The sequence below is a fragment of the Oryzias latipes genome, chromosome 3, assembly GCF_053564925.1.
Source record: "Oryzias latipes strain Hd-rR chromosome 3, Olatipes_Hd-rR_3.1".
NCBI classification, from domain to species: domain Eukaryota; kingdom Metazoa; phylum Chordata; class Actinopteri; order Beloniformes; family Adrianichthyidae; genus Oryzias; species Oryzias latipes.
The window spans coordinates 13,381,294-13,396,021 of NC_136239.1; the positions used below are offsets into that span (position 1 = coordinate 13,381,294).

Genomic DNA, 14,728 nt, shown 5'->3' on the forward strand with positions numbered 1-14,728 from the left:
CCCGCGGAGATTGCGAGACCTCGGCTTAAGATTCCTTCGCCCTTCTGCTATCACAGAAAGAAATTGCGCCGGGTGAAGTGAGCCAGATCTTTGATGTGAAAGCTTGAGCTGATTACATCTGTGAGCAGCTCTGAATGATGAAGAGGCCTGAAAATGGGTTTCTGATGAGTTCAAAAAATAAACCGAAACACCTTCAGTTGTGGATACTTATTAGAAAATAAGCTCAAATAATTAGCATACACTAAATCAGGACAGTAATGTTGCAAACGCACAGCTGTTCTATCTTCTTCAGCTCTATAGATGGCAGAAAACAGAAAACTCTACCTTATACAACCAGTTGTATCATATTTGATACATGCATTTCTTAGACCCCTAGCTCATTAGCATAATCCACATTTTCCTTACAAAGCCATGGTCTATCATAGTATCCTAAAAGTAACTTGATTGAGATGCGATAACTTGCGATATATGAACAAATAGCAAAACAACCAAGAATAATTTCTATTTTATTGCAACAGTTTAAAAAAATTAAACTCCAAATGGCCCTCTTCTACATAGGATGAGAACATCCAACATAAAAGGGCTCCATCCGATTAGTCAAATGCATAAAAGTATTTATCAGATTTGTTAAATACTTCAAACTGCCACAGGATTGTTTTAGCACATTTATTGTAACTATTTATTGCAACTTTCGCCATCTTTTGTGATACGGGAATTGCACAGCTTGATGTGGCCATAACGATAAATCTGCGATATACTGTGCAGGCCTACTGCACGATATGAACAAAACTTGCCATTTGTATACTAGTGATCAATATTACAATGAGGATATGACTTGTGATACGACAACAAATAGCAAAACAAAAAAACTACTAATACATCATTTCCATTTTACTGCAACAGTTTTATTTAAATAAAAGTCAACAAAACTTAAATAAAAGTCAACAAAACTTAAATAATCCTCCAAATTATGCACGTCTACATAAGAAGCAGGAACGTAACATAAAATGACTGTTTGGTCAAAAGCGTAAAAGGCTCCATTTGATTCTTTAAATACTTAAAGCTGCCATGAGTTTAATCACACTGCACGCCATCTTTTATGATATTGCACAGGCTGATATGGCGATGACGATACATTTTTGATTGATTGTGCAAGCCTACAACGCGCTTGCCTTCAAATGTTTAATAATTAATAAGAGGCATTTCCCAGGATTAGAAGTTGCACGTACTTAGTTACAGATGAATCTCTCATAAGCAGGGGAGTCAGAATCCAGGAATTAAAGGCTGGTGTCCAACACTTTTTCCAACCAACCAGCCATTGAAGCTGGTTTTTGGGAAACCAGTGTAGGTACCAAAAGTATTCGATCTGCAGTAACCGTTTGGGGTCCTGTGACTAATGATGACATCACACTACGGTAACACCGCTTGGACAAACTACATAACTACGTAGCGTTGAGATCTGCTAGGGCTCTATATTTTCATTACACATTTCATTTTGTAAAAGTTCTTTTCCCTCATAACTAATAATGCCATTTTGAATTTAAGGAGTGTCTGACATAATTGTTTGTTACACCAAATGTATAACAGGGAGACACATTGGCAATATAAACTTGTTTTTCCAACGTGAGTAAATGAATGACTGTATGAGAAACAATATTTATTTACGGTGTGCAGTCTGGGTTTATTGGGCCAAATGTCAGTTTCTAACAGTTATGATTGCAAAGTTTATATTTCCTTTTTAAAACACATTGAAAGCATTAATATACTAAATACAAAAAAAAAACAGCACATTAATTTTATGTATTACATAATATTATTACCAACAAGAAAACAAAGAATTAGCACTAAAACAAATGCTTAATGTCTTGAATCCAATTTTCTGCTTAACTCGACAGCTGGCCAAGGATGATGTGCTGAAAGGGGAGTTCAAAGAAGTATAAATCTCATTTATAAAATCGCAATCCATGTTTCTCATGAAGAATGGTGTTAGCGCGTCAACCTGCGGATCAATCACCATCTTAAACGTCATCAGACCAACGTACAGCCAATCACATAACGCGGCGTCATCATTAGTCGAAGGACCCCGAACAGTTATTGCAGGGCAATACTGTTGGTGCCTACACCGGCCCTTCAAGGCCTGGACTTTGCCACCCCCGCTCTAAAGGAGTACCGGTACCTCACTTTCTGACGTCTGCAAACTGAATTTTTGCAGTAAATTTAAAGAAAGCCAATTTTTTAAAATCCTTTTGTGGTCTTTTCTTCCTTCTTCTTCATGGCTTTAAAAAAAACTGCACATCAACAGGGCGCGTGCGACACATGCTAAAGCAGCAGTTCATGAGGACTCCCCACATCCAGACTCTCTGAGAGACACAATCCTGATGAAGTCTGTCAGCGGGTTCATCTGCACTACATCAATCTGTTGTTTCTTTCAAGTGCTGCTCTACTGTTCGACTCTGAATAACAGAACTCCCTTTTCTTTACAGAGAGCACATTTATTCTACACATGATGATGCGTTATCTAGGCTTTTTTCTTTCACCGTTAGTATCCTTGCTTCTATTCAGCTCATCATCTGCTTTCCTCCTCTTTTTATATCTTCAATGTATAAAGAGCTGTCTTCTGAAAATACTGTCCATTCAAATAGTGTGAGTTTTACATCCTCAGGGCACACTCATAGCAGGCTTTGGATCGAGCTTAGAAAAGTCATTGTGACTCAATAAATGCTTAGGATTGCTAAAAACACACTCCAATGACAATTATGTTTTTAACATGTTCTTGTTGCATTTTTTTTTGATGGAGGACATATATAAAGAAAATTAAGCTCAAAATTGCATTTCTGAATAATGCTTTAAACAAAACAATGTAAAGCAGGAGCAGACAGGCATATCTGTGACATAGTAAATGCAGTGGGCGGGCCATCACAGGGCTCCAGACTAACTTTTTTCAGTAGGAGCACAGTGGCCCCTAACTGAAAATTTTAGGGGCACAACCAGAAAATTTAGGGGCACATACCGTAAATCAACATGCTAACCAAATCTACTAATTTCCACTGTATTACTAATAAATGCTTTAATAATAGATGCAGAAATTACAATGTGCTGTTTCAAATTCAGTGTCACATTTTATTCTGCACTTTTGAATATGCAACAAGAAGGTAAACTGACATCACCATCGCTGTCATGACAGTACAAATAAGTAAAGAAAACGGATGGAAATGTATCTTTGTGACACCAAATAGGTGTAGCCAAGATGCACAATAAGTGTGTTTGAGATCACCCAGGTGAACTCAACGCTGCGCAGATCACCTGGTGTGTGACATATATTTTTGTTTTTGCTCCAACATCAACTGTCAATCATCACAAAAATATCGCGACAAAGGGATGAGAGCAAGGGGCAAACCTACCCGGACACAGATGGAAACTGAACTGACTGAAAGCTGCCCTACAGACTACAAAACAATGCATTATGGGACATGTGTCCAGATGGTTTTTGTAGTGGAGTGATTAATTAAAATAATTTAAAATACCAATTCATTAAAAAAGGCTATATACATCACAAAACATTAAAATAATCATAACATATATAATAACACAGATCATACTAAAGGGGAGAAGAATATTAAAACTAAATTGAATGTTAAGGACAACTCCATTTTCCTGTTCTCCTCCAGTCTTGCTGCAGATTCGCTTTCATCTCACAGCCCCCCTTGCCTGGTGTCCCCAACGATCCAGGCGAGGTGCTGGTTCATCTCAAACACGTCTATCGTTGCATTTTCCCCACGTATTTTCAGTGTGTCTAAAACTGATGTTGTTTTTGCTCGAGCGTGTTTAAAGTTCAAGCCCCGTTAGCTGTCACGCATGTAGGTGTGGGACATTTATTCTCCTCAGCTGACCCGACTCCCGCGGGAGCGGTGTGCTGCCGTGCATAACCGTTTGATGCGCCGCCGTAACCGTAATCAAAACCTAAACCTTCCTCCGGTACTGTGCGGCCCAGAAAAAAAAACAGCACGGACTGCATGTATTTGGAAAATTACGAGCGAATAAATACGTTCTAAAGGAAAGTAAGGAACTCCTTAATGTGGTCCGGGGAGGGGAGGGGGGCTGTCAGGTTTCCTGCTTTCAAACCCTGTCATTGTCACGCCCCCAAGAGTCATATACCCCACTGTGATTGGTTGGTCAGCTTCGCGCACGACAATGAAAAAGTGTCATTCATACAAACTGGCGGGCTGCAGTAACATTAAACCTTCATATTAAGGCGGGGACCGCAAAATATCATCTTGGGGGCCGCAAATAGCTCGCGGGCCGCGAGTTTGAGACCCCTGCTGTACACTCTGGCACTGGTACACCAGCCGCAGGTCGGAAAAACGAATCAATAGTTCGCTTACCCATAGTTCAGACGCATATATCAGGTTGTGATATTTGTCTCAGTTTCCTTCCCACAGATGTTTACGCGCACTCGATTATCTCTAGGCCCCGCCCCCTCCACGCATTTTAGCCACTCACAGTGGCTTTCCCTACTCTTCTCACACGCAGTGGCCGCCTCACAGACAGGTATCACGCGAGAGTGTACGTGCTCGCGTTTCATGAGTATGTGCGCGAGTGTGTGTGCCTGCCTGCGTCCGTGTGCTTGCGTCTCATTGATTATTTCAGTGATCATTGACGTGCCCCTTCCACGTTTAATGTATAAAAAATACGAAGGGTGGGGGAGGCAAATTTACTGGTAGCACATGTGCGACTGGATGTAAAATTCGGTCGCACACTGTCAAATTTTGGTCGCAAAATGCGACCAATTGCTCGCAGTCTGGAGCCCTGCATCAGCTCCCTGCTCCGCTCCATTCTGATGCTTCCACTTGCAGACAAATAGATCCATGGACGTCTTTGTTTCATCTGAGCTGGTATCAAAGCTGTACTGCTGGATAACTCCGATACTGCTCGCGGATTTTGTTGCTCCACTAATGTTGGGTTGGGGTTGTGAGGGGCTGTAAGCTAGTGGGAGAGCGAGTAAACAAAGGGATGATGGGACATCAGCGGAAGGTTACATCTTCACCATAACTCTCCCCCAAAAGTCAGAAGTGAATTCTGATTAACTCCTGCTGCTCTGCAGAAAATATGTCTTCAAAACGTTACACAGGTTGTCGTTTTTTTGGCTAAAAAGCACATAATCTGAATTAAAAGACCACTGGGAAGACTTTTATAATAGATCCAAATATAGTTAGAGTGGGCCTTTAAATAAGGACTTATCCATTACAATTGGATCACTTAATTCCTCCTCTCTGCTAGTTCCTGAAATTCACTGGGAGTAGAACACAAGAGGTGATTTTTAAGAGCCCAAATGAAGATGCAGATGTGTGTCGTTCTGCATCTGTGTCACTGCTCACATTTCTGCAAAGGCCTCTTTTCAAGTTGTGTTTAACCTATTTTAATTCAGCTAAACAAATCCTGATTTGACTCTAGTTGACAAATCCCGAACAAACGTTAAGGCAGTGTGTGTCTTACTGTTTACAAAGGCTAACATTTCTACATTAAAAATTTGAATGCAAAGACCATTTATCCATTTCCGCTGTGTAAACATTACAACATGTGTGGCATAAGAACAATTTTTAACAAACAATTTCTGACTATTTAGTGCAAAAACAAAACTTTTTTTAAAATCTAAAAGTGTTGTTTTTTTCTAATTAATTATTAAAAAGAAGGCTATCCATGTTCGGTAAATTGATTTTTTTTTCAGTGCCTGCCCATCAGACCCTGGCAGACTCATTATTTTTCCAAAAATGCACCAGATTGAAAAAAAATGTTTTTAATAAATGTTTATTACAAAAGAATTCATCCAGAAACCTTTGTATCCATGTTTTCCCTATAGATAGTTTTTCCCCCATTAAATGTTTTTCCCTAAACGCGTTTTATTTTCCTTAAATTCATTTTTGTCCTGTGTGCGTCACCAGGAAGAGAGGTGAGGTAATAGAATGTTTTTTGTCGAAGCAGGTGTGCATGGCAGTTTTGTGCTCCAGTGATTGCCATCACCTTGTAATTAAAGTCAATGTCAGAAGGTTCAACAAGCAGATAAGATAAAACGTCATTAATCCCAAAGGGCAAGGGTGGCAGACACATTCCTCAGCTTCCCTGCAGTATTTTGCAGCTGTAATCCTGGAATTAGGCAGATGCAGATGCCCTTTAATTGAGAGGGAAATGTTGTTAGACTTTTACTTCTAAAATGTTAAACCAAACAAAGAATCAGGGGTTAAAGAGATTAAAGAGGCAAATTACCTGCTGGGACGAAGGGCAAACACGCACCTATTATTTTGTTAGACGAGACTGAGGAAACAGTGATTTATGGAGAACAAGGACATTCTTTCTTTGTAAAGGATCAAATACTTTCAGCGTCTGCTTCTTTTTCGTTCGTTTTTCTTGTTTTGTTTGACTTTTCTTCGCGTTTATGCAATTTACGCCTCAAAAGAAAGTCAAATGAGCAGTAAGAATGTTATTAATGACCAAGATGTTATCGTTATTTAGTAGGTGGTTTTTAAATATTAAAAAGTGTCCAACTGCTTTATAATTTCTCGTCTCTGCTACTTTTACATGCAAAAATGATTCAATATTTTATTTTACTCTAGAGATTTTAAAGGAGGACCAGGATCAAGAAAATCAAGCCATTGATTTAGCTAATTACAGTCCGGACAGAATCTTTCCTCTGTTTTTTTATTGCTTTTTTTTTTAAATCTCAGTATAATCTTTGTTTTTCCTGCATTCTGTCTTGTTAATTTGAGGAGTGACGAGCAGCGAGCTGAGTTAAAAAAAATCTCCTGTGTTTGAGTTTTATTTTTGTTAGAATTCAGTTCTCTTTACAAAGACCCACTCCCATCATGTTTTGAGGAATTTTTCTCCGATATCCCATCAGCCCTTTGTTTACCCTCTCTCCCGCTGGCTTACAGCCCCCACAACAGCAGTTTGGATCCAGATTCCAGCTCAGACAAGGAAAACAAAGACGTTCCATTTGTCTATTTGTCTGCAAGCGGATGCATCAGAATGAAGCGGAGGCGTTGGCCCTCCCATTTCAGTTGCTGCGTCACAACTGAGAGCTTTTTCAAACAGCTGGTTTTCATCTGCTCTCTAATCATCCCCATTTGAAGAACAAAATACTCCGAAAAGCTGTTTTCATCAGAAATGATTTTATAAATGTCCTCCATCATGAGAAAAATGCTACAAAAACATCTTAAATACATGAATGTCTTTGGAGTGGTTTAAAGTTATTCAATCTAATTAAATGGTGCAAAAAGATTGTAAATATACTTCCTTTGTTTACATGGTGATCCACCACAGACCTTAACTTAAATAAAAATAATTATAATAACACTAACATGTATTTTTAAATAGTTAAATAATTATAGCTTTTCTAAATCAGCTGGAAAAAGGTGTTTTGTGTTGAAAACAGGAATTAGTAGAGGAAATGATAGACTTTAGGCCTTTGTGCCTGTTGCTCACTGATAACACAACTCTAAATGTTATTTGACTCAAGGAAAAATATTAAAGATACCTAAGACACAACATTTCATACATATTTCATATTAAGAAAACCATGATTGTTTGCAAGAATATCAAAGTTTTTATTCTTAAAGGTGAGGATTATATCTGTCTTTTGTTAAAACACTTTTCCTCTACAAAGTGTCTTAAGTAAGCATCCTTTTTAAAATACATTCTGTTAACCAGGGCAGGAAAAATGTGCAAATGTCAGTAGGTTGAAAAAAAAACAACATAAATGTCAGTTTCCAGCCCTTTAAGACGCTTTTGATATCTTTTATCTGTCCACCTTGATGTGATCTCTTACCACTCGAAGAAGCCTTCTCTGCTCCTTGAAAGTGGCACAGCAGCCGAGCACGCCCGTTACCATGACGATGGCTCCGGCGAGGACCAGTATGTAGGCAGATGCAGCATAGGTCTTGGAGGGGAGAAGGCTAATGTAGTCGCTCTTCTCCAGCAAGGTCCAAACGCCCACCCCCATCACAACAACCCCTGCCAACTGGAAGAGAAAGCGCGCCGTCAAACTCGGCTTTCTGCCGCCGCCGCCGCCTGGACAAACATCACAACTAAAACTCTGCTGTAGTCCAAATATTTACAGAGTTTTAATTCTTAATTAGATGCATCAATTTGAGGGGAGCAAAGTAGGAATCTGAAAAGAATTTCCCTTGATAGCTATAAGGAAACATTCTACTCTTTTTCAGGATGCCATTTAATACAATGATCATTTCCAAACAGCACTTTTATAACGTTATTTGTTTCCCTGTATAATGTCCATATTTCTTTAAGAGAGAAGAGCAGCAATCAGTTCAAAAGAAAAAAAACATAAATATTGATTGTTTTTACAATTCAAAGCTTTATTTAGAATTCACAAGATTTTCCACACAAGTAAAAAAAAAAATTATGAAAAATTATTTTTAGTATCACAAATGCTCATTTGAACTCTGCAGAAATGCAAATAGTCTCATAAGACTACACAAAAACATTCTTACTTTAGTGCCATGTAGAGGCATAAATAGGTTAAAAAAAAATCAGAGCCTGTTGGATTACAGCATTTGCCAAACTAACTTAAGAGACATTTGATCAAAATATTAATTCATTAATCAAGTTTAAAAATGTTAAACAGAAGTGAACTGAAGATATACTTCTGCTTAGACATTAATAATCTTATTTATAGTGGTTATTTTTTGTGTTAGGCTAAATTTGTCAGTAAAGTTAAATAGTGATAAAAGCCAAATTTAACCGTTTCTTTACACAATCTGAAATTAATATTCACTGAAAACTGCAGTACTCAAAATGATATCAAAAATCAGTCAGTCAACAGGCTTTAAAAATGGTTTAATTTTATGGAAAAAAGTGGCATAAACATATTTTTTCTCTATAAAATTGATTGGACAAATAAATAGGGGGGAAAAAAACACCACCAAATGTCTTCTACTTGATTATAAAATGGGCAACAAATCTGTGCTTGTAAGACATGGTAAAAAATAAATGAAAAAAAATAACTGGATTTAATTTGGTCTGAAATATTTACTGTGGCATCTGGCACTGCAGTTTGCAGTTTCTGCCTGCCAACTAGACCAGAGATCTTTGCTGGCAAACATATGATTATGAAATGTGGCGAAAGCTGTGAGGGTGAGATCACACTGAGAACGAGTGAGAATCACAAGCCTTCACTGACGCTGGAGTAAAAACACCTACGTTTAATTAACATTTCTGACACACATCCAAAAGCTAGCAGCAGGTATTTATAGCATCACATTCTTCACTCTGGAAATAGATGTCTTGAATAAATGCATGCAAAAGCTGGTTTAGTCTATAAACCAGAGAAGCAGGCGCCTGGCTACATCCTGAATGAAGGACTTTACTGCTGCTGGTTGCACGATTTCTTTTTTTTTTTTTCATTGACGTAACCGCAAAAAGACGAAGGCTGAAGCCGAATTTATTCCCTACCTGTACAGCTCCTCACTCTTGCATTTGGAGCTTTAGTGGAGTCTTAACTTCTTTTTTAACCCTTGTGCTAATCTATGACCCCACCCTTAAATTGATGTGTTCTCCCTACCATGACAAAGGTGGATAAAAGTGGAAAGATGTCATTTAATCCATGGACACCAGTGAGGTTCACAAATCATTGAAGAAAAAAGGTTCAGCGCACTGTCTAGTGGGTCTAGATGACCCAACTCCCAATGTTAAAGTGCCTAGGCTAGCACAAGGGTTAAAAGAAAGGAGGCGTAGCAACTTATAGTTGGGTAACCCTCCACTGGTAGGAGGATCCAGATTGCACTTAACTCGGACGAGAAACGCATCTCTTCACGTTCTGTTCTCTGAAGCACACATGTATGGGAAGACTTTGTTTTTGCATGACTTTTTACGGTTATAAAAACTGATGTTATGCGTTTTCTGAGTGTTGGCAGCAACGCGCTAACGGAGATGCAGCTATTGATGAGGTCATCGATTGGACACAGTTTTTCAGTATCTTTCTGCTTGGAGGGCTAAATGTAGGGGTAGGGAGAAGCCGTAGGGAATGAATTCATATTTGGCCCACATCTTGACCAATCAAAGAAAATACAATGTGAATTCAAATTAACTGTTGTTTTGTTTATATTTAGATTGCAGTTACAGTTAGGCATGGGCGATATATTGATGCCAGTATCGACATTGGCCGATAATTGCACAATTGGAATTTACTGGCATTAGTCCAAAATTTTTAAAAATCTGCCGACATTGTTCTGTGTTTTCAGAAACCCTATTTTTTAAATGTATACGTGTTTCTAATAGATTGGGAAGCTTGTGTTTATGGTCATTGTCAGTAATTGACTGTTTTTCTCACCTACTTCACTCTTACATTGCATGTTGTTTAAGCATTTGCTACAACCTGTTGCCCACAGCATATACATAATTAAAAAAGGAAAGAAAACTTTCACTCTACGGGCTCGGCCTAAAATTCTGTTCGCTCCACCTGCATGCCCCTACAGGTTTGCTCTGCAGGTTTTTGGAGTGCAGACAGAATGTATTCATCCGTACGGACAGTTCTGCCTATATGACGACGCAGCAATGATCTGGCCAGTGGTTTTAACACACAGATCTCATACCGCTGCATGTTTACCCAACAACTATAAAAAGGTAGAAAATAGATTCCGACGCGATTGGATCTCCCTGCTCAAACTAAGTTTACATTGGATGTATTCACATACATTTAAGCGATAAAGTTCCAGTTAAGAAACATTAGCCCCATTGCAGCTGTGTTGCAATAAAGCCTTAACTTTGTGCCGTCATCGTTCCACGTCCCCTCCCTGTCATTTATCATGCAGACCCCATCCCCACCCCTGGAGTCTCGCTAAAGTCTCACTCTTGAGAGCATACAGAATTACACCACTGCAAACAAAGTTACTGTGAGTTATCTTTTTTTTTTTACATTATTATTATTTTCTGTGTGATCAGAACTTCCAAAATAGAAACTTACCCAAAAGAAAAAGTTGAAGGTAAACAGGAGGTACTTCAGGCAGATGGTTCCACATGTTTGTTTTTTTTCCTCGTAAACTCCCATGCTGGGGAAAAAAGAGCCTACCGTCAGTGGGTTTACATACAGTATCTCTGTATAGTTCTCAAGTCACTGATGCCTACAAGTAAACATGTTTTCAATGTGGAAAAGTTTTACTGTTAGTACACAAAGTGGTATTTGTTGACCAGTAAAATGACCATGAAGACATTGGCAACATTTAGAAAAGTTTGGAAAAACAAATTTAACTTTTTTTTTTTTTTTTTAATGTTTTCATTCATACAAACATGCACCAGTGTTACGACGAACAAAGATCCGTCTACATATAAAACCAGCAGAGTACACATAGAGCACTCCCTGTAGACTCAGCTAACCTTCAGTGCTAAACACAATAAGAAAAAGGTTTGAGATACACAAATTGTGGCATCCTGGAAACTGATAATGAAAAATTGAAGGGAAAAAAATAGAAACAAAACTAGAAAACATTGACAGTAGGAAATGCACCAACGCTGCTCAAATAGAAATGTTCAGTGTTGCTTTAAGTGCCTCAAACAACTAATGCAATGTTCATGTGATGCCTCTCTTTTACAGTAAACAGATTTTTAACCCTTGTGCTATCATGTGGAGTCAAAATGACCCCACCCTTACATTGACATGGTCTCCCTACCCTGACAAAGGTGAATAAAGGTGAAGAGGATTTCATGTAATCCATGGACACCAATGAAGATCACAAATCATTGAAGAAAAAAAGGTTCAGCGCACTGTCTAGTGGGTCTAGATGACCCAACTCCCAATGTTAAAAGACCTCTGATAGCACAAGGGTTAGGGTAGTCCTAATTAGTTTTTGTAAGAAAAATGTTGTGTTCTCCAAGTCACTTTTGGAGTTTAAAATGGAACACTGGTGAAAAAGGGTGTTGAATGGCTTAACCCTTTAACATTGAAGCTCGGGCGTCTTTATTCTTTTGACTATCTCAACTCTTCAACCGTAAACACAGTCAACATAAATCAGCTGATTCTGTCCTAGAGAAAAGCGGATTTTCTCCATAATGTACCACTTTGTTAGTGTGGGTGCAAGGCAGCTATTCCCCCCATCAGAATCACCTGATTCACGCTGATCGCGTTAACGGTCAGAGTTATGGTATGTCCAAGAGCGTGTATATTGTAGGTGTTGCTGAAGACATCTCCTGTGATAAAGGATTAAGTCTTACCTGCAGGAGGTACATTAGCACATTTACTCTGGAAACCACGGTCTTCCAGTCAGTAATATGATATGACAAGTCTCATGACGTAAGCAACATGTCTAAGATGTTAGGTCCTCCAGACAGAAATTAACCAAATAAAAAAGTTCCTCTCAATAATTTCAGTTCTGAGCAGACATTAGTCAAGATCTCCCAAATGATTCATTACATTTCATTCTATTCAAAACCGCATACAGGTTTCATTAAACTGGAGGCAAAGTGACGTCAATAGTTACGCCAAGGGCACAATGAAGGCAAAATCTGGGATTTGAACCACCAATCAGTTGATTTCCATTTTGAAAAAAGGGGCGATAAAGATATTACACATAATGATAATAACATACAAAGAGTAAAACAAAACTTGCCTAAGAGGTGAAAGAAAAAAAAAATCAAAAAAGCAGATTAATCCTAAGGTACTACAGTTAAAAAAGTGTATCAAATGTATTTGATTTTTCTTTTTCTCATTTTTTGTTTGATGTTTTTTGTGTGCATGTTTTGGGTTTAGGGACAAAGGTTAACGTGTAACCATGACATCAGTGATGTAGGCAAAATCTGTGCGCTGAGTAATTACCTGTGTCTAAAAGACCAATGACTACACGCTGAGCAAGACTTTACAGACTGCCAAAGGCTATATTGTCTAAGCAGCTCTGTCTCAGCCGTCTGCTGCAAAAACCCAATACATGAAAAAGTGAAATGCTTTTCTTAAAAAATCAAATTAACTTTTACTTGACAGTTGATGAAAAAAAAAGACTTTCAGGTTTTTTGTTTAAATAAAGGTAGACAGGAATTAAAACACGTAAATTAAAAGTTTTGTCACAGTTTTTTATTTATAGAACCCAACATATAAAAAGCCCTTGGTCCTTGTGTTAACTGTGTTCTATAAGTGTTTCCCCCTCCACAGCTTTCATGGATAATTTGCCAGTCAAGCCCAGACTTGCATTCTTCTGGCTGACTCCTTCTAAAGCTCCCAATTCTTCCTTTTTGCACTCTTCTTCATACTCTGTTGTCAGTTTAGAAGTGGGTGCTCGGTTGAGTCTGGACTTTGTCTACCAGCCTTCTGTTGTACTGAGCATTTTTAGTGTGTTCCTGTTAATTAAACCCAAACAAGATCCAAATTCCAACCGTCTTCCATTTGCCAAAGCCTCAAAAACAAACAATAAAAAGCTGAGTCAAGACAAGGAGTATCGGTCTGTTAGCTTCCAAGCTTTACTTCCAACCCAAAAAAGTATTTGAAGAAAGACAGTGTTTGAGTTTCATACTGAGACGGACAAATGTGGATACTACCATCATGGCTTTGATCAGGGGTGTTGTCTCTGGTTAGTGGCAAATTAAATGTTTCAACAGTATTGACTGTATATAAGAACAGGACTGAGTGACCCCTCCCCCATATAGTTCCAAAATCCCATTGACTTCTTTCGAGAAACAAACAGCTAGTACACAGTCATTATATTTTTCATAATAACCAGTCTTGCTCTGATGCCGTTCTTTAGCATAGTCTAATTTTTTTCATATTTTTTCAGAAGTGCAAGTCATTCATGTCATAAACTAATCAGGCGATTCAATAACAGTATGTGGTCTCATGTCAAACGTTCAAAATGTTTGATTGACAAAGGCTGTGTCCAAATTCCATCACTACTTAATACTTGGCAGGCTATTCAGATTAAATGTCACTATTTAGTACGTGTGTCATTTTGTAGAGCTGTCTGAATCCATAATACCAAAACCCAGTGCTCTAGAAAGTCTCTGGAAACACTAGTGTATATAAAAAATATAGACATTCTTCTGACTGTTTTCAAAAATACCTTATTTTTGAAATGTTTACTTGTTCCTAATAGACTGACTGTTTTCAGGTAGATGTTATTTTTGATAAAGATACATGTTCTTCCTAATAGATCCCTGGCAATGGGGAGCTTATGGTTTACAGTTATGTCTGAAATTCAATAAATGGTCAGAATGCTTTCAAATAAATGTATATGAAAGTTTTAAAGTGATACTTGATCCCATGAGATCCTTTGCTGTATGTTAAAAAGGTCAAGTACAATGTTATTGTCCAGTAATAGAAAAGTTGTGCATCTCTAATTTAAAAACAAAAGGGCAATCTAAACTTCGTGTTACTGGAGACACTGAAGTATTGGCAAACATCGGCCACAGTTAGCTGGAAGTTGGAAGCTGGAAGTAAGCCATTTTCTATGGGTGACTGCACATTCACTCGGTCCAGTTCACTTATACAGTCAATAGAAGATAAAATAATGACTATAGTACATACTCCAGAAAAAAAATGTGTGCGATAAGCAAGGAGTTTTGCTATAATGGTGAAAAAATTACACAGAAGCCCAAAATGTCAAGTAAAAATGGTAACAATTTGCTTGTACAATTACAGCAGAAAAAAAATGTTTTTCCAATTTAAAAATAACAAAAAGTGGCATTTCAAATGCAAAATGTTCACAAGATGTCAGGTATTCATTCTGCTGGAGAAGCAAAG

The 14,728-nt window shown here is 38.1% G+C and overlaps 1 protein-coding gene across 1 annotated transcript in view; it reads right to left on the reverse strand.

Annotated features, from left to right (window-relative positions):
• The window catches only part of LOC101161865 (CD151 antigen), a 29,681-nt gene that overhangs the window by 13,850 nt on the left and 1,103 nt on the right, over positions 1 to 14,728 (reverse strand). Inside the window, exons 2-3 of the mRNA XM_023952675.2 lie at positions 10,973 to 11,057; positions 7,820 to 8,011 (exon numbers count right to left, since the gene is read on the reverse strand). Coding sequence (XP_023808443.1) covers positions 7,820 to 8,011; positions 10,973 to 11,056 — 276 coding nt within the window. The 5' untranslated portion in view covers position 11,057. The remainder of the gene's footprint in view (positions 1 to 7,819; positions 8,012 to 10,972; positions 11,058 to 14,728) is intronic.